The sequence below is a fragment of the Chiloscyllium plagiosum genome, unplaced genomic scaffold (genome assembly GCF_037043375.1).
Source record: "Chiloscyllium plagiosum isolate Xiang-an unplaced genomic scaffold, Cpla_swu_hap1 HiC_scaffold_7, whole genome shotgun sequence".
In the NCBI taxonomy this organism is placed as follows: Eukaryota; Metazoa; Chordata; class Chondrichthyes; order Orectolobiformes; family Hemiscylliidae; genus Chiloscyllium; species Chiloscyllium plagiosum.
This window is the reverse complement of record NW_028270145.1, coordinates 10412343-10440112: the sequence shown is the minus strand read 5'-3', so window position 1 is coordinate 10440112 and position 27770 is coordinate 10412343. Positions and strand designations below refer to the sequence as shown.

Genomic DNA, 27770 nt, shown 5'->3' with positions numbered 1-27770 from the left:
TGGTACCTACTTGGTCGGTTTGATCCTCTAACTATTCTTTTCTTCACTCTTTAAGACTTTAGTAGTTCCTTTTATGTTCCTTATAGTGTAAATTGACCTGTTTTGATGAGCTAGCATGTCATTGCGTATCTGAAGTCAAAAACAAGTGCAGTCTGTAGTTGAAGCTGACTGGGGACAACTGCCTATTTAATCTTTCACCTTATTTCAAAGTGTTGAATACCAACCTTATTCTTACTGCATTTTTTTTATTTAATATTACTGTCATGGTTCAATAGAAGTATTTATGCCAAATTGATTAGCCAAGTTGTTCGGAAATAGGCTGTTCTATGCAGCATACTGGATTTAGCTTGAGAAACAGCTGCTTCCTGGCTATTATTAGACTGATGAATGGGCTCTCTAACTCCAAATGATGCTGATCTTGCTAATGTTGATCTTGTCTAGTTCATGGCCTGTGCAATGGAACCTGTACACCTCTAAGTTCTTTTTTCTCTCTATGATCTGTGTGTCCTTGTTTACTATGATCTGCCTGTACTGCTTGTACACAAAGCTTTTCACTGTACTTAGGTACATGCAACAAGAAATAAATCAAATCATTAAACATTCCCACTGAATAATTGGCATTGAATAGGCCAGGACTCCCTAAATGTGTTCCCACTATGACCCCATTTCAAGGCCTGAAAATTACTGTGAGCCCTCAATAAGAAATTTGGAAGTCAAAAGTTGGATGAGAAACACGGAGTAAGGCTCTGTTCGAGGTGGAGCACAACTGTTATAATTTAGTCTTCGCTCCCCAGGACATTCATTGCTGCAAGAGATCTAAATTCTCAGTGGGCAACCCCATCAACTTTGGAAAGCTATATTTATGGTTCAGTTTGGAGCATTCTTGCCTTAGTGTGGGAATGGCTGTGAATTCAGGTTGCACCATTACAGATACTCAAGCACAAAAATGTGGACCGACACTCCAGTGCAGAATCAAGGGAGAGCTGCACTGCTGGAGTGATGCCTTTTGGTTAGTAATTAAACCGAGGCTCCGTCTATCATCTCAGATGGAGGTAAAAGATTCCACGATGCTGTCTCAAAGAAGAGCAGGAGAGTGGAACACTGTCCTGGTTGATTTGTCTCTAAATCAAATTCCTCAAAAAAAAACAGATTATTTGGAGATTATCACCTTACAGATTGTGAAACATTGCTATATATCAAGCATTGCAATGAACCCAACATTGTACCATGCCAACATTTAAAACTTGAAGCTTGTTATGGTCCTGAAGTTGTGAAAGGCATAATATAAATACAAGTTTTTATTGTGTACTCTGAAAATGAACATTGAACCAATGATTCTGGTTGGTGAGCTAGTGATTAGATTAGATTAGATTAGATTACTTACTGTGTGGAAACAGGCCCTTCGGCCCAACAAATCCACACCGACCTTCCGAAGAGCAACCCACCCAGACCCATTCCGCTACATTTACCCCTTCACCTAACACTATGGGCAATTTTTTTTAGCGTGGCCAATCCACCTAACCTGCACATCTTTGGACTGTGGGAGGAAACCAGAGCACCCGGAGGAAATATCACAGTTGAGGGCAAATACAAGTTTAAAGGTCATTTTGATGACATGTAACAATAAGTATTCCTGATAAGGCTTGCTAGTTTAAAAAAAATCTGACTTTCTTCTTGGTACTCTTAAAACAGACATTGATTTGGATGAAATTTAATTCAAGGTTTTTATTGGAGGACAACTTGCAGCAGAGAAGCTCTTTAAAACTATATTAAAAAACAGCAAGTTCACAGTGCCTTTCTGGATCATTACTGTTCAACCAGCTTCCTCTTAGAATTTTCATTAAACAAATGTCTTTATCCCAATTGAATTCAGAGCCCGTGAACGTATTGCTTCCTGTGTACTGTCAAGTGACATTAAAAAAGGAATATTGTAAATGTTTGCAATGAAAATAGGCAATACAATGCCATATGGTGTGTTGGCGGATTATTGTGCAATTTTTATGGGGTGGAAATTAAGGGCTGCCTTTCACTGTTCTTGAATAAAACCTCAGCAAATATAAATTACAAAAGACCTGAATAAGCAGATATCACTACCATCTCTTCCTGCCTCAAGTGATATTTTACCTGTGAAAAACTATCCCTTTTCTGCTGTGCAGATTCAGAAACCTTATTGCATTTTGATAACTCCTATAAAAAGTAGTGTCACTTACCAATTTCCCAGGTGGAAAGGTCATTGGCTTCAATTTCCTTCTGCCCAATAAAGTACCAGATACAGGCCATCCAATGTGCTATTAGGGCAAACATGGACATGAGCAGTGTAAGGACCACAGCACTGTACTGTGAGTAGCGGTCCAGTTTCTGAAGCAGCCGTAGCAGACGTAGTAAGCGCACAGTTTTCAGTAGATGAACGCCAAAATACTGTGGAAATTAAACAATTCCATTACAAAAATGTTATTTCAACTTAGAGAAGGCTTATTGCTTTGCCAAGAATGCAATGCTATATGAAATATATTATTCCATGACTTGCCAATATTCTGTTATGACTTGGCAAAACTTTACATGAAGAAAAGAATTCTCAAAAACAATTAGAGGTGGGCAACAAAAGCTTGCTTGCCAGAGACTGCAGCCTCCTTATAGCTCATGAAAATAATTATATACCCCTTTTACCTCATTTCATGATTTCTTTTGACCTTGTTTCATCCCATGGTCTTCAGTCAATAATATAATCATCTTGTCACTAGAACGATTTGAGCTGTTTTATTTGACCTTGAAACTTCATTAAATGATCTAGTTCCTGGAGTTTACTCTGGGCAATTAAATCTGTTCAACAATTGAAGAGGAAGTGGAAAAGATAGAGCTGATATACACAAACTATATAATTAGTCAAATTTGAAAACTAATTAGCCTCTTCAAAAGTCCATTGGCTAACCAATTAATGACTGGAAATGGAAGATGAAAATTCCCTTACAGCAGCGCAGACAAAGGCAATTCATGTTCTGGGAGTACTACTGTAATTTCAGTTCTGGAAATATTACTGTGTTTCAGTGAGATGCTGCTGCTGCCTGCCACAACAGGGAGTCCATTGTAAGTGGTAATTTCTTTCCATCTCACATGCAAAATTGCTTCAGTGTTTTAAAATCCACCAAATTAAAGGCACTATCAGCCTCACTTGGTTGTGAAGTAGTTTTGCAAAAAAAGTTATATTCTCAGTACTGTGTTGTATTCTCAAGAAAAATGTGTAGGTTGTAAGTCCATGAAGTAACTCCCCAAACATTTTGGTATTGAAATAAAGCACTTAACTAGATCCAGCTGGCATTCATTTATTGAGACTTTATTTAAGCATGTATATATTAAAATGTTAAATGGTATTTCCTAATATTTGTGTGCTTAGAAGGCCTTGCCAGAGTTGGACTCCAGCACAAATCATAGGAACAAACTATCCAACAGTACACCATGAAAACAAAATCTTGCAACCACAAATATAATGTACAAAAGCGTAGTCTTGACAGGACAGTTTGAAAGGTAGCAGTGCTTGGAATCGGTGACTCTATGCTTGATTTGAGGGTAGTACAGCAGGTTGTTTCAAAAATGATTAAGAACTAGTAATATAAAAGGCCCAGATTCATCCAAAAATGCAGACTTTTCTTGTGCCATAAATATTTTCAACCATCCAATGCTGATTGAGGAATCAAAATCCTGGAGGGACCAGGCAGAATAGACAGAGAGAAACTGTTCCCATTGGAATTGAGAACAAGAGAACATATTGAAGGTTATTCACAAAAGGAGGAGATAAAGAAGACATAAAGATAACATCTAAATGAGTGAGTGGTCAAGATTTGGAAATGCACTGCTCTAAAGTGTAGTTAAGGCAGATTCAAATTCAGAAAGGGAATTGGATCACTATCTGAAAAGGAACCAAACTCAGGCCTTTGATAAGGTGCCACACGGGAGGCTGCTGAGCAAGGTGAGGGCCCATGGTGTTCGAGGTGAGCTACTGGTATGGATTGAGGATTGGCTGTCTGACAGAAGGCAGAGAGTTGGTTTAAAAGGTTCTTTTTCGAAATGGCAGCCGGTGACAAGCGGTGTCCCGCAGGGTTCAGTGTTGGGGCCGCAGCTGTTCACGTTATATATTAATGATCTGGATGAAGGGACTGGGGGCATTCTAGCGAAGTTTGCCGATGATACAAAGTTAGGTGGGCAGGCAGGTAGTACTGAGGAAGTGGGGAGGCTGCAGAAGGATCTAGACAGTTTGGAGGAGTGGTCCAGGAAATGGCTGATGGAATTCAATGTGAGCAAATGAGAGGTCTTGCACTTTGGAAAAAAGAATAGAAGCATGGATTACTTTCTAAACGGTGAGAAAATTCGTAAATGTCATCAAGGCAGAAATTAATAAATTCTTGATGTCACAAGGAATTCAGGGCTACGGGGAGAATGCAGGTAAGTGGAGTTGAAATGCCCATCAGCCATGATTGAATGACGGAGTGGACTCGATGGGCCGAATGGCCTTACTTCCGCTCCTATGTCTTATGGTCTTAGGATTGGTTGTGAGCAAGAACCTGACATGAGCAAAGTGTTACAAATTCAGTTTCCATTATTCTTTTTTGTTTAGTTATATAATCAATTGGTAGCTAGTTTTTGGAAACTACAGAAAAGTTGCTTAGACTAATTCTTCCCAGTTTCTGTCCACTGGGATTCATATTCCTCTGTCGATGATTAAAAAACACATTCAAAGCGTACTTACCGTGAGTGAAAGCAACACCAAATTATACGTTGCTGCATCAGTCAAATCAGGCAGATAACACAAGGCAAGTAAATACTACAATGGATACCTCAGCTGGGAACAAGATGGTTTACTTCCAAAATTCATCATCTTAATTTCTGGCCCTCCGTGAGACAATAAGAAATTGGGAGGATGTACCCACTACAGATTCAAATCTGTATCCAATTGTAGCCTCGTTCTGTTTGCTGGCAATCTTTGCAGGATCTTTGCAAGATGAAATATTACTTTCCTCACCTAAGAAGGCCAATACACAGGTTACTGATCTGTTATTGGACAAACTTTGTGTCAATACTCCCAGCCAGAGAGGAGACCAATGGCCCACAGTCAACTCAGCTTCAATTTACATTATCTCCTTGTACCCTCTTCTCCTGTCAAATCCCCAATCTATTGCTCTACTCTGTTAGTTTTGAGATTTTGAAAGTGAGAACGGCATTAACAAACTGGCTTGCACCTATTCCATGTCTAACCCAACCTCAGACTCCAAACACTCCTCCATTGCCACTTCCTGTGCCAAATCAGCTAGTTCAAAAATGAAGAAGAGACTCTTCATTCAATTAGTGTATATTCAATTTCTTGGCATCTCATTGATTAGTCAAACTAGAAAAGAACATGTCTGTCTGACGTCATGCATGCCAAGTGGAGAATCAAAATTGTGAACTGATTTCTATTACCTAAGGGGCTTGGGGAGGAACTTTCCAGATCTTTTTCTACATTTCTTAATGTTTTCAGTTTTTCCTACTTTTTTTGCCACTTCCAGGAGTCTCAAGAGAATGAGGGTATAGTAAATATCTCATCACAAGGTTCTATGCACCATGAGTGTGGGCTAGGCTTGGTGGGCCAAATGGTTCTTTCTTGCCTGTCAGTTCTGTGTTTCCAATATCATTTGCTATGTTGCCAAAGGGCTCGCTGCACGTTTCATAAGCAGGTGGCAGTATCTACATGGTGAAGGGAAGGAAATGTGGAAAGTATTTTTTTTAAAACACATGAACTAAATCAATCCATTTCTCTAAATGCTGATGGCAGAATCTGTCTTATTCTGGGCTCCTAAAATTAGCTTCCGAACTTAAAGCAAATAGACATAAGATACATAGCTTGAAAGAGCATGAAGCAGTGCTGTTTGTTCATTTGTTTGCATTGTAATCTGTAACTTTCCACAGAGCAATATTTCCTAAGCAGATAGACTCACCACATTGATATTGAATGCGTAGAGAAGGTCAAAGGGAAGTGCAGCTATAAGATCCACAAAGAACCAGGTAGTTGCATAGTGCACACAGATTGAGCGAGGGTCATAGACAACCTGTCCCGACTTACTGACATATGTTGTCCGAAAATTCAGCATGATGTCTAGAAAATAAAAATGATCATGAAAGCAATTATTTCAAAATACTCACTCAACGGTAATGGCACATTACGTAGAAAAGGATAGAGCACAAATCATTTTAAAAAGCAAAGAAATGGGAAATAAATAGTTGTGTGTAAGGATTTGACTCTGTATTAAATATTATTCCTGGACAAATAAATGTAGAATTAAAATTTAATGGAAAATACTTTGGACTTCTGATACTTGAAATATCCAATCTCGGAAGCTTCCTTTCTTGGAAGTCGGGAGGTGTGATAAAATCAATTTTAATTGTTTATAATTTGGTTACTTAAGCTAGCAATCTGAAAATCGTAAGATCCAAGGACAGAGTGTTCCAAGACATTGTTACATCTGACTGTTACAAAGCGTTAGCTATATTCAATACATCCTAGGAACAAGCTGTTGGCAAGATTTCAATTGGTTACTCAGAACAGTTCAAGGGTTGCTGACCGGCATGTTTTGCTCTGTGGAAGATGGGGGAATCTCCAATGAGGACACTGAGAAATTTGGGCTGCTACTCAACCTGGTAATTAGGAGCAGGGAGAAGAGACTCCTATTCTGAAAAGATTTTGCTGTAGTAAGTTCTGAGCCATTGGAATTCAGCAGCACCTCCTGGCTTCCAGAGTATATGCTCAATTGGGGTTAAGAATCAGAAAAAACCCTGGGAGATATTGGGTCTCAGAAGAAGCCATTTACATTTCAGTATGGCTCACAGTGAGGGTGAAAGAAGCACAGAAGTACTATTTACTTTGACCAGTAGAACAAGTTTGGAGCTTTGAGGAATGCAGGGGCAGTAGTGGCTTGGTGACGCTAGCTGTCGGTGATGAGCTGGAGTTATGTAGATGAGTAAGTGCTGTACTGTAGCTAGGGTGGTATTGTCCCAAGAAAGGAGGCTGACCAACCAGCCATGAGCAGCCCTTGACTGAATTCTTCTCGAGAAGAATTTAAGGCTAGATTGAAAAAGTGAAATTTGTAATGCCTTATCAAGTTTTAATGTGATTTGATCAGATTCTGTTTGCACACTGATGATACCCTGCCATTAATTCCTGACGTCTCTACTGGCTCAGTGTTACCAGATTCCTGATGAAGGGCTTTTGCCTGAAACATCAATTTTCCTGCTCCTCGGATGCTGCCTGACCTGCTGTGCTTTTCCAGCACCACTCTAATCTAGACCTTGTTCGACATCCAGTGCTCTATGTAATTTGCAGTGTGAGTGAATAAAAGTAATGTGACACATTGGAATTGTGTTCTGTAGATGCAAACAAGGGTATTAAGATCCACTGGAACTGTAGGTTGTAAGTGTAGGTGAAAGAGATTTAGTAATTTCAAACTCTACACAACAGAGGTTGAAATGATTGAATCCATAACCCAAGTCTGGATGTGAACTGTGAAGTCAGAAAGTGATTTTCCAACTATGAGCTGGATAATGAGCCTTGCCCACTGGTCTTGCATCATGTTAATTTCAGCATTGGCTTTACACTATCTCCCAACCATAAAATAGTTGGAAGACTGTTTTCAATATACAAGTCAAGCAGCCCAAGTCAGAAGATAACTCCAAGTGCATTACTTTCATCAGATTTTGCAGTTCACCGTAACAACAACAAATTGGAATAAGCTAGTGCTTTTAATAAGAATAAAACATCCCAAGACACTTCACAGAAGTGCTCTCTAAAGAATTTGATACTGAGATACAAAGAAGAGATGTTAAGACAGGTGAAAAAAAGCTTGGTCAAAGAAATAACTTATAAGGAAGATTTTGAAGGGCAAAGAGGGAATAAAGGTGGAAAGGTTCAGGAAGGAAATTCTACAGCTTAGCTTCTAGGGCTTCGAATTTAAAGAGTACAGAGCGCTTGGAAGTTCTAGAGTTGGAGGAGGGTACAGGGATAGGGATGGAAGAGACTATGGAGAGATTTGAAATGAGGGTGAAACTTTAAAACTAGAGTGTTGTTAGACTATGATCCCCTCCTGATGAAGGGCTTTTGCACGAAATGTCGATTTTCAAGCTCCTCGGATGCTGCCTGACCTGTTGTGCTTTTTCAGCACCACTCTAATCTAGACTATGATCAAATGTACTCAGTGAGCACATGGGTACTGAGCAAATGGGACTTGGTGAAAATTAGCATAAAGCAATGGAACAGTCATTGGAATAGTTATGGGAACAAGGAAATAGCAGAGGAGTTAAACAAATATTTTATCTCATTCATTATGGTGGAAGATACCTTGAACATCCCGTTATTTCAAAAGAATGCAGGGGAGGAATTAAGTACCATTATCATCACTAGAGAAGTAGTATTAGACAAAAAAAAACAAAGCTAAAGACCCCAGTCCTGATTACTTGAATCCGAGAAGGATCCCAAAAGTAGTAACTAAGAGATAGTGGATGCATTTGTTCTTCTTCTCAAAAAATCTTAGGATTCTGGAGAAATACCAGAGGATTGCGAAATTACTAATGTGAGACCCCTATTCACTAATGGAGAGAGACAGAAAGCAGGTAGTTATAGGCTGATTAACCTAACATTTACAGTTTAAAAAGTATCAAAATCAATTATTAAGGAAGCAATAGCTGAATATTTGGAAAATCATAATCTAATCAAGCAGATTCAACATAGACTCATGACAGGGAAATTGTGTGTTGACTAATTTAGAGTTTTTCAAGAAAATGTCAACTAGACGGAATAGAGGGGGAGCCAGTATTTGACAAAGGTATCTCAAAAAGGTCAAATAATAAGAACAGCCCATGGTGTTTGTGTTGTACATTGGCATGGATAGAAAATTGACTAATGGGCAGGAAAAAGTGAGTGGGGGTTAAGGGATTCTTCTTCCGGTTGATGACCTATAATCAGTGTGGTTCTGCAGGATAAGTTCAACTGTTTACAATATTGGAAGAAGGAAGTGAGTATATTGTAGCTAAATTTGCAGACACCACAAATAGGTGGAATGATAAGTTGTCAAAGTGATACAGACAATTTACAAAGAGATATTGATAGGTTAAGTAAGTGGGTAGAAAGTTGGAAAATGGTTTAGATTGTGAGAAAATATGAAGTTGTTCATTTTAGAATGGAGAACAAATGAACAGAGTATTACCTAAATAGTGAAAAATTGAAAAAGGCTGCCACACAAAGGGACTTGGGTACTTGTGTATGAAATGCAGAAAGCTAGCACAGAGCGGCAGCAGGAAATCAGGAAGGTCAATGGAATATTCCAAGGGGATTGGAGTATAAGGTTAGGAAAGTCTTACTGCAACTGTACAAGGTGCTGGCAAGATAACATCTGGAGTACTATGATCAGTTTTGGTCTTTTTTTTTAAGAAAAGGCATCATTTCATTGGTGGCAGTTCATAGAAGATTCACTCAGAAGAAACCTGACATGGAGAGATTGTCTGATGAGCTAAGATTAAACAGGGACTCTACTCATTGGAGTAGAAGGATGAGAGGTGATGCCATTGAAATAATAAGACTCTTGAGGGACTCGATAGGGTCGATGCTGAGAGGATGTTTCCCTCATGAGAGAGTCTAGGACCCGAGAGCATAGTCTCAGAATAAAGTATATCAGTTTAAGACTGAGGTGAGGAGTTTTTTCTCTCTGAGGGTTGACTGTCTTTGGAACTCCCTGCTAGAGAGAGCAGTGGGGGCAGAGTCCTTGTGTGTACATATATATAAGGTTGAGGTAGATTCTTGATCAGTATGGAAATCAAGGGTCACGGGGAAAGGTCAGGAAAGTGGATGTGAGGAATGTCAGATCGGCCATAACCCTGTTGACTGGCAGAGCAGGCTCAAGGGGCTGAATAGCCTATTCTCTGTACCTATTTCTTACGTTCTTAAGAAACTACGGGTGAACTCAAATTGTAGGACGGATAGGACGCTGACCATTAGAGCATTAAAGTAATCAGGTTTACAGAGTGAGAGATTCAGAAACAGATGAGCTGCGAGAGGAGCTGAAATGGGCAATGTTACAGAGCTGGATGGAATTGGAAGTTTAAATCAGAATCAAATAAGATGAACAATGAGTCAAGCTGATTTTATACTTTTGAATGATGTCATCAAGGGCCAGCCTGCAGGTGAGATAAAGGAGGGACCCTGGGATAGATCCCTAGGGGCAAACCAGAGGTAACAGTGGGAGTGGGAAAAGCAACAACTATTGCAAGTGGTTCTCTAGCCATGGGTGGACGGAGATAAGTTGTAGGCAGTCGCATTTAACTGTATAACAGAGGTGAGTGTTTGTAGGAGGCTTGTAGTGTGTCAGTTGGAGAAAGGTCAAGAAGCCAGAGGATGGACACATTACCACAGTTCTAATTATTACAGATGTCATTGATTAGGGGCACTTCAGTGCTGTGGCTGAAGTGGAAACTTGTTCAGAAGGATTCAAACACAGGGATGTGTTTAGAAAGCAACACCATGGTCAAGGGCTTAGGAGAGGAGAGGGGGTGTGTGGATGAGTGATAGTTTGCAAAAGCAGAAAGATTATGATTGGGTTTCTTTAGTTAATAACAATAAAATTAATGAACGTTTCAGCTCACATTCAAATATTCATATACCAAATGTTAAACTAAGCAGAAATTCCAATCTTTGTCATTATTTTTCATCAACATTATATTAAGAGAAAGTAGCTGGGGATGTGAAAGGGTCATTGACACCATGGTTCACTGCATGATAGATTAATGAGGAGCAGCACTACTTAACCTGTCATCTTATTGGAACAGAGCATCATATTTACTTTGACCCTGTTTACAAAGTTTAGATAAAGGATGAACAACCACTGACTGATACAGCAGAGCATTTAGTTCTCTCCTGAGCAATGCATGCACTGAAGCAAAGCAAGAAGGACAAGAATGTCTCATGATGCTCTTAAGCTTGAACATGGAATAGAAATGTCATTTTTTGTAATCCACTCTGATAAAAACAGCTGAAAATCTAAATGTACAAAAGAAACTTGATGATTTGAATTAAGATGTTTGAATGTTACTTAAAAAGTTATCTAAACATTCTAGACAGAGCCAAAGTAAATATGAATCATTGTTTCAATAAAGAACAAAACTGACTCTTCAGAGTTGACTGGAATTGGTTCTTGCTCTACTACAAAGAATTATTTGAGGAGTCTCCTGTAAGTGGTTAAGATTTCTTCATTGATAAGTTTTATCATAGTCTTCAAATTGACGGTAAATTTAACAAAGTATAAGTAAATAAATAATACAAATAAATAAACAATTAAAACTCATTAAGGATGGCAAGACAGGTGACGTGTCAAGGCTACAGTATGTGTGAGCTCCTGGATATCATTATGATTCAAGGCAACTATGTCTGCGGTAAGTGTTCCTCAGGGTAGTGTCCGAGGTTGGTTCATCGATGATATTGCCCCCGTCATAAGATCAGACGTGGGGATGTTCACTGATAATTGCTCAATGTTCAGCACAATTCACGACTGCTCAGATACTGAAGCAGTCTATGTTCAAATGCAGAAAGACCTGGACAATATCCAGGTTTGGGCTGACGAGCAGCAAGTAACATTCAGACCATACAAGGGCCAATAACCACATCCAACAACTGAAAATCTAAACTTCTCCCCTTGGTTATTCAATGGCATTACTGTAATTGAATTGTCCATTATCAACAAACTGGGGGTTATAATTGACCCGAAACTGAACTGGACCAACCATATAAATAGTATGACTACAGAGCAGGTCAGAGGCCAGGAATCCTACAGCAACTGACTCACTACCTGATTCCCCAAATCCTGTCCACCAACTACAAGCCACAAGCCAGGTGTGTGATGGAAAATTCTCCCCTTGACCGAATGAGTGCAACTCTAACAATATTCAAGAAGCTTGACACCATCAAGGACAAAGCAATTCACTTGATTGGCACCACATCATCCACAAACATTCACTCCCGCCGCCATCAACACTCAGTAGCAGCAGTGTGTACTATCTACAAGATGCACTACAGAAATTCACCAACACTCCTTAGATAGCAGACTCCAACCCAACAACCACCACCATCTAGCGGTCAAGAACAGCAGGTATGTGGGAACACCACCACCTCCAAATTCTCCTCCAAATCACTCACTATCCTGACTTGGAAATATATTGCCATTCTTTCAATATCACTAGGTCAAAAACTTGTAACTCCCTCCCTAATGGCTTGCTTATGAAATGTACAATGGTACCACCTTATCAAATGTTAATGTGGATGTTTTGCTTCTGTTATACAGGATATTGGTGAGATCATTACTCAGATACTGAGTGATGTTTTGCTATTCTCATTTAGGAAGAGGTAAATGAGATATCCCAACCCAATCTAATCCCACGTGCCAGCACCCGGCCCATATCCCTCCAAAACCCTTCCATTCATATACCCATCCAAATGCCTCTTAAATGTTGCAATTGTACCAGCCTCCAGCACTTCCTCTGGCAGCTCATTCAATACACATACCACTCTCTGTGTGAAAAAATTGTCCGTAGGTCTCTTTTATATCTATTCCCTCTCACCCTAAACCTATGCCCTCTAGTTCTGGACTCCCCGACCCCAGGGAAAAGACTTAGCCCATCTATCCTATCCATGCCCCTCATAATTTTGTAAACCTCGATAAGGTTACCCCTCAGCCTCCTACACTGCAGGGAAAATAGCCCCAGCCTGTTCAGCCTCTCCCTATAGCTCAAATCCTCCAACCCTGACAACATCCTTGTAAATCTTTTCTGAACCCTTTCATGTTTCACAACATCTTTCCAATAGGAAGGAGGTCAGAATTGCATGCAATATTCCAACAGTGGCCTAACTAATGTCCTGTACAGCCGCAACATGACCTCCTAACTCCTGTACTCAATACTCTGACCAATAAAAGAAAGCATATCAAACACCTTCTTCACTACCCTATCTACCTGCAACTCCACTTTCAAGGAGCTATGAACCTGTACTCCAAGGTCTCTTTGTTCAGCAACGCTCCCTAGGATCTTACCATTAAGTGTATAAGTTCTGCTAAGATTTGCTGTCCCAAAATGCATCACCACGCATTTATCTGAATTAAACTTCATCTGCCACTTTTCAGCCCATTGGCCCATCTGGTCCAGATCCTGTTGTAATCTGAGGTAACCCTCTTCACTGTCCACTACACCTCTAATTTTGGTGTCATCTGCAAACTTACTAACTGTACCTCTTATGCTCGCATCCAAATCATTTATGTAAATGACAAAAAGTAGAGGGCCCAGCACCGATCCTTGTGGCACTCCACTGGTCACAGGCCTCCAGTCTGAAAAACAACCTTCCACCACCACCCTCTGTCTTCTACCTTTGAGCCAGTTCTGTATCCAAATGGCTAGTTCTCCCCGTATTCCGTGAGATCTAACCTTGCTAATCAGTCTCCCATGGGGAACCTTGTCGAACGCTTACGGAAGTCCATATAGATCACATCTACTGCTCTGCCCTCATCAATCCTCCTTGTTACTTCCTCAAAAAACTCAATCAAGTTTATGAGACATGATTTCCCATGCACAAAGCCATGTTGACTATCCCTAATCAGTCCTTGCCTTTCCAAATACATGTACATCCTGTCCCTCAGGATTCCCTCCAACAACTTGCCCACCATCGACGTCAGGCTCACAAGTCTATAGTTCCCTGGCTTGTCCTTACCACCTTTCTTAAACAGTGGCACCATGTTAGCCAACCCCCAGTCTTCCAGCACCTCACCTGTGACTATCGATGATACAAATATCTCAGCAAGAGGCCCAGCAATCACTTCTCTAGCTTCCCACAGAGTTCTAGCGTACACCTGATCAGGTCCTGGGGATTTATCCACTTTTATGTGTTTCAAGACATCCAGCACTTCCTCCTCTGTAATCTGGACATGTTGCAAGATGTCACCATCTATTTCCCTACAGTCTATATCTTCCATATTCCTTTCCACAGTAAATACTGCTGCAAAATACTCATTTAGTATCTCCCCCATTTTCTGCAGCTCCACACAAAGGCCACCTTGCTGATCTTTGAGGGGCCCTATTCTCTCCCTAGTTACCCTTTTGTCCTTAATGAATTTGTAAAAAGTCTTTGGATTCTCCTTAATTCTATTTGCCAAAGCTATCTCATGTCCCCCTTTTGCCCTCCTGATTTCCCTCTGTAGTATATTCCTACTTCCTTTATACTCTTCTAAGGATTAACTCGATCTATCCTGTCTATACTTTACATATGCTTCCTTCTTTTTCTTAACCAAACCCTCAAGAGAGAGTCCCTCTCTCTTCTCCTCGAAAATTTTAACCTACTGTGAATCCTCTTGCAAGGATGCCTTCCTTGAAGAGGCTCTCTTCATCCCTCTACAAGGATTTCAGTGAGTCCCTCTCTCCCCAGATGGCCTCTTTCTTCAAGGACCGCAATTTCCCCCCAGATGTGGTCGACGATGCTCTCCACCGCATCTCCTCCACTTCCCGCTCCTCCGCCCTTGAGCCCCGCTCCTCCAACCGCCACCAGGACAGAACCCCACTGGTCCTCACCTACCACCCCACCAACCTCCGTATCATCCACCGTCATTTCCGCCACCTCCAAACGGACCCCACCACCTGGGATATATTTCTCTCCCCTTCCCTATCAGCGTTCCGAAAAGACCACTCCTTCCGTGACTCCCTCATCAAGTCCACACCCCTCACCAACCCAACCTCCACTCCCGGCACCTTCCCCTGCAACCGCAAGAAATGCAAAACTTGCGCCCACACCTCCCTCTTACTTCCCTCCAAGGCCCCAAGAAATCCTTCCAGATCCGCCACAAATTCACCTGCACCTCCACACACATCATTTATTGCATCCGCTGCACCCGATGTGGCCTCCTCTATATTGGGGAGACAGGCCGCCTACTTGCGGAACGTTTCAGAGAACACCTCTGTTAAATATTTTTAACATTGATGTTGGCTTTGCCTTCTCAGATACTGAGAGAAAACAGGGAGAGAGAGAATAACTCTTCCTGTTACAAATCCATCATTCTTCTCTCTGCTCTGCCAAGACCAGTTGCCTGAAATATAGTTAATTTGTGTATTCTCGTGTCTGACTTGTTTGTTTTGCTAAGTTCGATAATCGACAGGTGAGTTTTCATTCCAACATGTGGAATTTCCAGAAAGGTGTAAATCTAGCAGGAGGTGACTAGTCTGTCATTCTGATGGCATATCCGACTGATTCCTGTTTACTGACAACTAATGAAACTTGGCTTTACCTGGCTTAATTGCTCATTATAGTCATCTTAAGTCAGTGTTCTTCAGTTTTTAAAACTGCCTTAGTCCATTCAATGTCCCTGGTATTAAAATCAGTTTATGCAAGTTGAAACTGATGGTGCATATTTTAGCACTACCCTAACACAGAATGCATAGCAGTAGCTAACAAATGGATATCTGGCAGCATCTTCTAAACCTGTGATCTCTACTACCTGGAATAAAAAGGGCAGCAGATACATAGCACAACCACACCACCTGCATGTTCCCTCAAACCACACACTCTGCAACTCTATGGTCATTGCTCACTGGGTCCGAATTTTAGAATTCTATTCCAAACACCACAAAGACTGCAGCAGCCAACTGCCACTTTACCAAGGACAACTAAAGATGTACAGCAAATGACACTACAAAAAAAGAATTTTAAAAGCAGATAAATAATTTATTATACCCAGTTGTTTGAAAAGACACCGTTCCTTGGTTTAGGAAACTCTTTTTTAACTGTCAGTGGAAGCTGTGAAGCGAGGGTTTAAAAATTCAATCACAGAAACCAAGTGGTTGTCAAGGAACAGAAGGGAGTGAACATTTGCTCTGGATGTTATAAGGGGCTACAAAGAGATTATGCTTTTAGTTGGACTTGATTTTGACTGAATCAGTGATTGTATGTTCTTTATTTTTATAACAGCACAAATGCAGACTTTGGATTAATTATATCAAGCAACTCTCATCAATCATTAAAACATCATCCATAATTATGTATTTGATGGAAATATGAAATACCAAGAGAAAATTCTCAAGTCAGGCAGCATACAGGAAAAGAAAAAGGACAAAAGCATCTGGTCGAAGATCTTTCATCAAAACTGGAATATCCTTGAGCTCCCCAACATCCCAACCCCACTTTTTCCCTGGCTCTGTATTCAGATATGAAATGTCAAATCTCACACTTATTCCAATTGTGATGGAAGGTGAAATCCTGAAAAGGAAATGTTTACTATTTTTTGTCTTTTTCTCTTTCTCTTTATCCAATTTCATTTCTCTCTCGGCACCTGATGTGACTCTAATTCACCCACTCCAGTTCCTTCTATGCTGTTCCTCCATTTCTGTCTCAATCCTTAAATGTTATTGATTAAAAAGATACATTATTGGTGCTATTATTAATTTGTTCTTCACTACTGACATTGTTATCGGCACACATATCCAATAAGTAAAGATGCAACAAATTAAATTGAAGGATATAGGAAAAACTCTCTTCAAAAATATGCTTCAAGATCATCCAATTCAACAACATATCTAGTGTTTTCCTAATTACAAAAGGCCATAACCTGCTGCAGGAGTCAATTTTATAGTCTGCCCTTCTTTAATTAGTCCAATGGATGTGAGTGTAACCGATTAGGCCAGAGTTTGTTGAGAACCCCAACTGCTCTTGAGAAGTTGGTGGTGAGCCACTTTCTTTGCTGCAGTCAATGTGGCTTAAGGACACACACAGTAACTGTTATGAAGGGAGTTCCAAGATTTTAACCCAGCAGGAGTGGAGTACCGATGAAGTTTCAAATCAGGATGGTGTAGGGCTTGGAATGGAACTTGCAAGAATTTGTGTCATTGTGTGCACGTTCCCTTTGTGGTTCTAGATTGTGGGGTTTGGGAGATGCTGTTGAAATGAGCTTAGGGGAGTAGCTGCAGTCCATCCTGTAGACGGTGCAGACAAAGTGCAGCAGTGATGGAAGGAATATACATTTACATTGGTGGATGTTGAACAGATCAAACAGGCTGGTTTGCCTAGATGGTGTAGAGCTTCTTTGTTTCCGCAGAAGCACTTATTCAAGTCATTAAGGATAGTCAAAGATATGGATCAAAAGCAATCAAAATTAGATTTCTTGATAGGAACTATGTAATTTCCACTAAGCTGTCTCTCTGCTGACATTGGAAATAATGTGGTACCAGAGGAAAGGTTCCTGATAAAAAGAATGGCTGGAGCCCAAATAACTGAAACAAACCACACACATCATTTAAGTATTTCCCAATCTCGTTATATTGTCATATTTAACGAAAATGCCCTTTAACGTCGTAGTCACTTTTGCATGGTACTAGCAAATTATACACTTGGGTACGAGTGAGCCCAGCAAAACAGGATTGTGAGGCAGCAGTATAGTTATTGCTTCCTGAAGTAATTCATTTGCCTTTGCTACGGTTGATAGAGGTATTTTGGTCAGGCATCTTCCTGGTTTAAAAACAGAAAGAACTGCGAATGCTGGAAATCAGAAACAAAAACAGAAATTGCTGCAAAGGCTCAGCAGATCTGGCAGCATCTGTGGAGAGAAAGCAGAGTTAACGTTTCAGGTCCAGTGACCCTTCGTCAGAACTGATGGTAGCTAGAAAAATGGTGGTTCTTATACAGAGGTAGGATGGGGGAAGGGGGAAGGAATAAATGATAGGTGAAAATAGAGCCCAAAGACAGAGAAGAACACACTGTAAGTAATCTAATCTAAAAATAAACAGTTGGACAAGATTGAATAATGATCAGATTAGGAGGATGGATAGCTATTAATGGGGACTGTTAGAGGCTAACAGTGGGTTATGTGTAATAGCAGATAGTGTGATAATAAGGTTTGCTGGTTTGCTTCCTGATTTACTTCGTTTAATCTTCTTGCTTTACTTTGAAAATATCCTTCAATCTTTAGTATCAATTTGATTACATAGATTAGCAGCAGAGGACATCCTCAAGTTCACTGCATTCTCACTCCTATACTTAGCTGGAAGGTAATAGATTCTGCATCTAAATCGTGGAAAAGGATTTGAATTCTAAATTTATTATTCACAGCCCGCCTCCAAAATTGTCAAGCAAGTACTTGTCCCACTCATGCCATCCTATAAGCTGCCCTATTGTTTGGAATATTGTGAACATAATCTCTCAGCATTGTTTCAGTGGAACTGAACAGAGCACAGATTTCAGGTGGCCTAAATCTTCATAAGGGAATCTTAATTGTGGAGCCAAGAAAAGCTCAATTTCTCGGAAACACTGCAATCAATTTAATTCTAGGAGAATGGCTGAAAAAGAAAAAAAATAACAAACTCCAACTCTGGTGCCAAAACTGAGTTTGAACCACAAATAAAAGACAATCTTGCAAGCATGTTTTTATAATGCAATTTCCCACAAGGTTTGCTATACATGTTGTGGTCACCACATTGTATTCTTCAGTTTTACTACAGAGACTGATTACAAGAGTGCACTGCATTTTTTTTTGTTCCTTCTTGTTCCAATTGGGCTGATTTTTTTACCATGTTACCTGAATATTGACAGGCCATGAGTAGCTTGTCTTAATAAAGACCAACCTTTCATTTTTGTCTGTGTACATGGTGGGTGCTGACAGGCATTGATTCTGAGCCCATAGACACTTCACAAACATTCAAAGCAGATCATTGAGCTGAGCTAAGGAATGGGAATTCTGAATTAATTCTTCCAAGCAATGGAAAGAACACTAACCTTAACAACACTCTAGCACGTGCTACTTCCGTACAACCTAGTGACTGAAGCTGAGCTCTCTCTGAATGACTGTGCTCCTCTTTGGTGCTTTTGCTCAGTGAACCACAGGAGCGATGAGGGTGGGAGGCTGATGCAGACTCTGACGATACCATGAGTGTAAATGTTTTTTGCTTGTTTACGTTCTTTCCTAAATACTACAGGGCTCTCTACTTTAAAGATGAAAAATACTTTGAGGCAGGTTTCTTTTTTGTTTGCTGAAATATTAAATAATAAACCAGATACTGTACATGCAGCCACTCACGTTTGAGTGTTAATGACTGTAACAGATTGTGACTGAGTATCCGAACAAGCTTAGCCATGGACAGTCATGCCATGAGATTTCGATGTGGAAACATTATGCCAATCAATTATATGAAGACAGTTTGGTTGAACTTCTAATAATAAAGTGCATGCTTCTGCAGTCTGAGAAAGCATGTATGGTTTACAAAGATCTTTGTCAGACCTTAGCTTACATGCTCAGTGTGCAGTAAAGTTAGCATTGATGGGCTGTCTCCTTTGTTCATCTGATGTTTATAGTGGTGCTCTAGCTAGCTCACCTAGACAGCTTTAAAGAAGCTATTAACCTATTTTCTACCTGTGGACAAGTACTTTGGTTTTGACTGCAATTATCTTGAGTACCACATCTCACCAAATAGCTGATGCCTTTTGTTGAGAGCAAAATAAGGGACAATATCATTTTGCCATGCTTTACAAAAAAGATCTCCAAAATGGTTCTAAAAATTGAGTTGATCATTTCTGTCCTGCTTCTGTTACTGTCTCTTTCTGCTCCATAAAACTCAAATGCCATCATTTAATAATTAATATGCCCTTTTTCCTGTCCACTGTATTCAGCAAACTCTTACAGGTGAACCAAATCTAGATCATGAGTTTACCATGAACACAACAGGGAAATGGATTCATAAAAGGTAGGTCATGCTTGACTAATCTACTGGAATTCTATGAAGACATTATGAACATAGTGGACAATGGGGACCCAGTGGATGTGGTGTATCTAGATTTCCAAAAGGTATTTGACAAAATGCTGCACAAAAGGCTGCTGCATAAGATAGAAATACAAGGATTTACGGGCAATGTATTAGCATGGATAGAGGATTAGTTAACCAACAGGAAGCAAAGAATGGAGATAAATGAGTGCTTTTCTGGTTGGCGATCGGTGACTAGTGGTGTACTTCAGGGATCAGTGTTGTGATCAAAATTATTCACAATTTGCATAGACGATTTGGAGTTGGGGACCACGAATAGTGTGTCAAAATTTGTGGATGGCACTAAGATGAAGAGTAGACCAAAGACTGTGAAACTTTGCAGATGAATATAGATACTTCAAGTGAGTAGGCAAAAGTCTGGCAGATGGAATATAATATTAATAAATGTGAAGTCATCTATTTGGTAGGAATAACAGTAAAGAGGACTACTTTTAAATGGTAAAACATTTCTACTTACTGCTGTGCAGAGGGACCTGGGTGTCCTTATGCATGAAACACAGAAGGTTGGTCTGCAGGTGCAACAGTTAATTAAGAAGGCAAATGGAATTTTGTACTTTATTGCACAAGGGATTGAGTTTAAAAGTAGGGAGGTTATGTGCAGCAGTATAGGGTGCTGGTGAGGCCATACTTGGAGTACTATGTGCAGTGTTGGTCTCCTTACTTGAGAAAGGATGTACTGGCACTAGAGGGGGTGCAGAGGAGGTTCACTAGGTTGATTCCGGAGTTGAGGGGGTTGGCTTATGTGGTGAGATTGAGTAAACTGGGATAATATTCATTGGAATTTTGAAGAATGAGGGGTGATATTATCGAAATATATAAAATTATGAAGAGAATAGATAAGGTAGAAGTAGAGAGGATGTTTCCACTGGTGGGTGAAACTAAGACAAGAGGGCATGGCCTCAAAATTAGGGGGAGCAGATTTAGGACTGAGTTGAGAAGGAACTTCTTCACCCAGAGGGTTGTGAATCTGTGGAATTCCCGGCTCAGTGAAGTGATTGAGGCTTCCTCATTGAATTTTTAAAAGGTGAGATAGATAGATTTTTGAACAGTTAAGGAATTAAAGGAATATGGTGAGAGGGCAGGTTAGTGGAGCTGAGGTCATGAAAAGATTAGCCATGATCTTATTGAATGGCAGAGCGGACTGAAAGGGCCAGATGGCCTACTCCTGCTCCAAGTTCTTATGTTTTTACGTAAATATCATGAGATTGGCTCAGCTTGGGTTTTGGGCAGCCTGGTCATCATTCCAAGGTCTTCCTGCTTTAGCACCATGGTCAGAGGATTGTCTCAGTATAGCCCGATGATAGTGATAGAAAAGACATTTGTGCCTGCATTCCACATTGTTTGTGTTAATTGGTCCACTGTGGGAAATTCCCAAATGCAAACCTCATGAAGAGGTGAAATAAATAATAAATGTATCCACTAGCCCCCTCCCCTCTTCTCCCTGACTCTCTCTCATCTTTGATGACCTGCATTTCCCTCAATGGACTTTACATGTAAGTTAATCAATTGGAAACATGGGTGATTTATTGGTCATGGTTAATAGATGAAAAAAAGCTACGAGTGATTTGGTGATTGAAAAACCATTCTGTCGTAAGAGTACTTCAGGATATAAATAAAAGATGGAAAATAAAAAGTACCAGAGGTCCTCATGATGTAACGGTACTGTCCCTACCTCTGAGCCAAGAAGCTTGGGTTCAAGTCCCACCTGCTCAGGGGATGTGTAAAAACATCTCTTAACATGCTGATTAGAAAATGTGTAAATGAAAGATATAGTGAATGATTAGAAGGAAATCACATGGAAGGAAATGGAAATAGCAATAAGCATTTGAAGACAAAAAAGAACACCCTAAAATGAGAGTCTATGCAGTCAGGGGGAACCTTCAATAACCAAGTATTGTGAAGCAAATGAATTAATTCCAATAGTGTTATAGTAAGTTAATTCCTGTCACTGATACAAAGACAGGGTATCATTACTTTCTTTAGCATTGTGAAACTTGGTAATAATTTAGTATTCAATTTAGTTCTCATAAATTGTGTTTTTTAGTTCAAAAACTGATATTTGAATCTACTGACTGGAAACTCCAAATTGATTTTTTTTAAAAAATAACAACTAAATCTGTATTCTAGGGACTTGGCCTGACAGATAAAGATGGCTGCACAATTTAGACCAATTCATCTTACAGGTTCCCATTGGGATGGAATGCAAAAAAGCACCAAAGACAATGACCTGTGGAGAATGTTGATGAAATAACATCTTCTATTCCATTAGTGCAACATCCATTTAACTGGATGGAGACAAATAATTTAAGCCCTGGATGAGAGATGTTCCCAGACATGATTTAATCAGGCTACAAATGGAATCCGATGGTCTTGACATTATTTGACATAACATGAGCTGGAGAGAGAAGGTCATGAGATAACATGACCTTTTGGTGTTGTAAGCACCTGCTTTTTCTGCAGAACAAGGGAAGCAGCTGAGAAAAGACTAAGAGTATGAATCACCTTCTCTCTCTCTCTCTTTCTCTCTCTCTCTCCCCCACCCCCTCCCTACCTATCATGTGCTTGTGAAGCCTGTCTGCGGATAATGAATTTGTCAGGATCTGCAGATATAGCTTTTTGAAAGAATTCATAGTGTCATACAGTCATAGAGATGTACAATATAGGAACAGACCCTTCGGTCCAACTCGTCCATGCCGACCAGATATTCCAACCCAATCGAGTCCCACCTGTCAGCACCCGGCCCATATTCCTCCAAACCTTTCCTATTCATATACCCATCCAGATGCCTTTTAAATGTTGCAATTGTACTAGCCTCCACCACTTCCTCTGGCAGCTCATTCCATACATGTACCACCCTTGCGTGAAAAAGTTGCCCCTTCAGTCTCTTTTATATCTTTCCCCTCTCACCCTAAAACTATGCCCTCTAGTTCAGGACTCCCCCAACCCAGGGAAAATACTTTGTTGATTTATCCTATCCATGCCCCTCATGATTTTATAAACCTCTACAAGGTCACCCCTCAGCCTCCAATGCTCCAGAGAAAACTGCCCTAGCCTCTCCCTATAGCTCAAATCCTCCAACCCTGGCAACATCCTTGTAAATCCTTTCTGAACCCTTTCACGTTTCACAATAACTTTCTGATAGGAAGGAGACCAGAATTGCATGCAATATTCCAAAAGTGGCCGAACCAATGTCCTGTACAGCCGCAACATGACCTCCCAACTCCTGTACTCAATATTCTGACCAAGAAAGGAAAATATACCAAATGCCTTCTTCACTATCCTATCTACCTGCGACTCCACATTCAAGCTGCTATGAACCTGCACTCCAGGGTCTCTTTGTTCAGCAACACTCCCCAGGACCTTACCATTAAGTGTATAAGTCCTGCTAAGATTTGCTTTCCCAAAATGCAGCACAAAGCATTTATCCAAATTAAACTCCATCTGCCACTTCTCAGCCCATTGGCCCATCTGATCAAGATCCCTTTGTAATCTGAGGTAACCTCCTTCACTACACTTCCAATTTTGGAGTCATCTGCAAACTCACTAACTATACCTCTTATGTTCACATCCAAATCGTTTACATAAATGATGAAAAGTAGTGGACCCAGCACCAATCGTTGTGGCACTCCATTGGTCACAATCCTCCACCACTACCCTCTGTCTTCTACCTTTGAGTCAGTTCTGCATCCAAATGGCTAGTTCTGCCTGTCGAACACCTTACTGAAGTCCATATAGATCACATCTACCGCTCTGCCCTCATCAATCCTCTTTGTACTTCTTCAGAAAACTCAATTAAGTTTGTGAGACATGATTTCCCATGCACAAAACCATGTTGACTCCCCCTCATCAGTCCTGCCTTGATGCTGGAAGCATTATAACCACCAAGTAAAAGCGGGAGTTCTGCCAAAGTCAGCCTGAAGGCAGACAACCCACGAGAAACTGCATATGACTTTAATTCTACTGGAATCTAAACTGCTTAAAAGCACCTTCCTCACTCAAATCTATTTGTGTTTGTGTGTGTGAGAGAGAGAGAGAGAGAGAGAGAAAGAGAGAGTGAGAGACTGAATGAGAATTCTGAGTGTAGAGTTGTGAAGGTCAGAGCATATTATATTATGTAACTTACGCAGGGCCAAGTACAATAAAAGTTATCCAGTTTTATTTTCTAAACATAAGGGAAACTTGTTTGATTCTGACTTTTATTACTATAAATAGTAAATACTTACTAATTAGCAGGTATAGGCTAATTATAAACAAAATAAACTTTTTTGTTTGACAAAGAGAAGGTAAAGAGATTTGTATCTGGACATTCAGAGCAAATCTCAAGGGTTCTAGGTTTCCATTTTTACTGAGGAATTGTTTGCAAGGTACATTTTTCTGCTCAAAAAGCATGTACCAAGATGGTTCCGAGGACTTCATACATGTTTTCCTGGTGATTAAAGTGTGTTTGCCTTTCTTTGTGAGATTGTCCGGAATTACTGTCAAGGCAAGTGAAAACATTCTCCAAATGTATCACTTTCCAAGCATCAAAATATTGTCTGAAACTTGTGTGGAGGATCGAAGACATCTTATTTATCAAAAGTATGTAGCGTAATAGAAGTTCAAAGAATGTGAATTGGAATGATCTTTTATCCCTCAGTACTTCATTAGAAATGAATTATTTTGAAGTGCAGTCAATGTTGCCAAGTCGGTGAAGACAGCAGCCTTTTATTTTGGCAAACTGAGATTCCACAAAAAGCAGATGTAGTTAATAATGAAATAATCTGTTTTTCATGGTGTCACTTGAACGAGAAATGTAGGCACCAGCTAAGAGAACAGGAAAAGCTGCCATTTTCTTAGAATGACAGGGAAATTGTGTCTTTTTCTGTTTGTGGAATAGCTTCATAAGCCAGGAGCTTGCATGTTTCTAGCCTGCAGAATTAACCCTCATGTGGACCTTCGGTTAGCAGATGGGCACAGGGAACATGCCGTGAAATTCAATACAATCTCCAGAATTCATTTAGACAACTTAGAATGGCTAAGGCTGGAGAAAATCAATTTTGTTATTAATGTTAATGTGTACAATTGGTAAGGTTCAGTCACCATGGGTTTCACCAGATTCTGAGATATTGCTGGTGCAACAAACCCTATCGCCAATTAAGATACAAATAATTACCGCTATTATTTAGTCTTGCTCACTAGCTTTTTTCCCCCAGGTATCATAATCACAAACAAGCCCTTCCTCAAAAGCTAGTCTCCTGCAAGTGGTTTTCTGCACACACAATTCTCTACGCACTGAACTCTCGCTGTTAAATGCTCTAGCTATTGTCAATTTCTTCCCCACAGGAAGAGCAAGAAAATCCAAAAACAGCAGAGGAAACCTGATAAAGATTTACTTTTATTACCTTCGCAACAAGAAAAAATGAAGGAGAAAGCATCTCATTTTTGCTCAATATTTCACACACAGCTAGCCAGTCCAATTAGTGGAGGCTCAGATTTCTGCTAAACAGTTAGTGTGCTTAATCCTACAAGTGAAGGGGTGATAGACTGTAAACAATGTAAAACCACGTTATAGGTGGTACTGAAATTAACATACCTAAAGCTTAAAAGAATACCAATAAGGAGTACAAGGGTTCTATTTGACACTAGAAAACACATTTGAAAAATTCATGCTGTTTCTTTGAGTTATACAAAACAGAAACTTGGACTTCATTAGAGTTGCTTAAGGGTTCAAAGGATGTTATGAACCGAAAATAAAACCAAACTTAGCAAGCTTTTAATGCTTAGTGTCTTATACTAAATGTTTGTTAAAATGATACTCCATGAGGTTTCAAATCATCAGTCCAGAAGGAAAGACCTGAATACTCAATCACCTGGGCCCTGATGGGACTAGACCATAGGATCATAAAACATAGGAGCAAAAGTAAGCAATTCAACTCCTCTACACTGCCCTGCCATTCGATGAGATCATCGTTGATCTGACAATCCTCAACTCCAATTTTCAGCCTTTTCCCATAACCCTTGATTCCATTACTGTAAGTATGAATACATTGCCCTTCCCCATTATTCTAGTGCCTGGATTTTCATGTAGGCATAGAGATTTTCCATCATTCAGAAAATGGAAGTGCTGGTGTGAATCTGGAAGCTCCAGCTCTGAATCTGGCACCTATCATTTTGGCAGGAGGTGGAGTGGTAATGGAAATGTGCAGGTACACATTTGTACACCTGTGATTGCCTATTGCTGTGCAGCTACCATGGCTTGATCTGGTTTTCACTAGTAGGATATCAAACACCCCAACTTGTACTACTTAGGCAATGAAAGAGAAATTCTAAAGCCATCTGTGTTTTTGGTGAGGTGTAGCATTCTTTTGGGTATAGTAGCAGGTATCTCTGGGAGAGGACTGGGTGCCCTTTGGACAAGGGGAAGTGCAATCTCATACAATTATTGACATGAATGTACATAAACGTGGACATGAATGTGCAGAATCAGTTTGGAAGAGTTCAGGTTGTTGGGATTGTGTCAATAACTCTGCCAAAAGAACTGTTGGAACTGTCAGCAGAGCTGTCAATGTGCGCTATCAAGTTTTCAAGGTATTTGAAACTCCTCTTTAAGTATTTGAAAAATAAACTTACCTGAGTGTTTTTTAAAAAAAAAGTCTTTACTATTTCTGTCTGCTGACTTAAGATAGTGGGTTATTACTACAGGATTATGGCTGCAGGGCTGATTTCACAACCATTCACAGTTAATTCACTGTGTGATTAATAGGTCCAAGAGCTTATGGTCTGTTTGAAGTCAGACTATAAATTCCAGAGCCTATTTTTACAATGGACAAATTACCTAATAAAGGCTGTAGATCATTGTTCAATTGCTCACATTTTATTAATAAAATGACATTACCAGAGCAATCTTCAGAGAGATTCAAAAATTAGCAGTAAAAGAATAGCCATTGGAAATTCATTATAAGCACAGCGAAAGAAGACTTTTCTGGTGGCACCTTTGAGCGCAGAATGCTGAATCTTCTTCTGCTGAATCTGCATCATTTGATTCCTGGAAGAGCATTTCTCTTGCAAAATTTAATAAGAATTGGTGTCACAAATCTTGAATAACCTGAATTACAATAGTAAGGTGATCAAGGAAGGCTTCTGCAAGGATCAGCTGCTGTGAATCTTTTCGTAGGAAGCTTCGTAAGAATTTTTTTCAAAAACGTTTGAATCCTATGGATTCTCAAATACACGATAGGTGACAGTTTGTGGACGTTGGTAAGATTTGCTTTTTCTCCAATAACAAAAGAATTGGCTACATTTGCAGGAGGGACTGCTGTAACTCATACAGTGCAAATAGTGTCTTTGTAGGTTTGGAAGACACCCCCCTTCAAACTTTTCCTGCCTTTGAAATACTTCAGTTCCATAATGTATGATTCATAGGTATCCAAAATAGTATACATTAGTATGTATAATGTTGAATTGGAAAATGGAGCGGATGAGGCCAAATCCCATCCAGACCTTGAAGGAGTGGATACATTTCAGAATCCTTAATTACAGGGTGCAATAGACTAGCCTTAAATTTGAGGAAACAGCACACTGGTGTCATTCCTACTACCAGAGAGATCCTAGGTTCGGTCTCTGAATAACAATTATTTTTCAATGGACATGGTGAAATTAAGCATCAGTCACAAGATCTGCGGCATCTGGACTAAATACTGGATAGTAACCTGCAGGCTCTGAAGACCTTACAACTCTAATGTAGACACTAAGCAGAGCAATCACCTTAAAAACCACAGAGGATGCAATTATCTCTAAAATTTAACCCTCAAGTTTAGCATTCTAGTCTATAGGTAGCGATATCATACCCTGTACACATGGCTGCAGGGCAATTGGTAGTTGAATGTTTTATGAAACCCTTTCTCCAACTCTGTCTATTTCAATGATGCAGGATGGTACTTACTACA

The 27770-nt window shown here is 40.0% G+C and overlaps 1 protein-coding gene across 1 annotated transcript in view; it reads right to left on the bottom strand.

Moving 5' to 3' along the window:
* The window catches only part of kcnh3 (potassium voltage-gated channel, subfamily H (eag-related), member 3), a 771606-nt gene that overhangs the window by 209533 nt on the left and 534303 nt on the right, over positions 1-27770 (bottom strand). The window contains exons 6-7 of the mRNA XM_043692965.2: positions 5967-6124; positions 2211-2418 (exon numbers count right to left, since the gene is read on the bottom strand). Coding sequence (XP_043548900.1) covers positions 2211-2418; positions 5967-6124 — 366 coding nt within the window. The remainder of the gene's footprint in view (positions 1-2210; positions 2419-5966; positions 6125-27770) is intronic.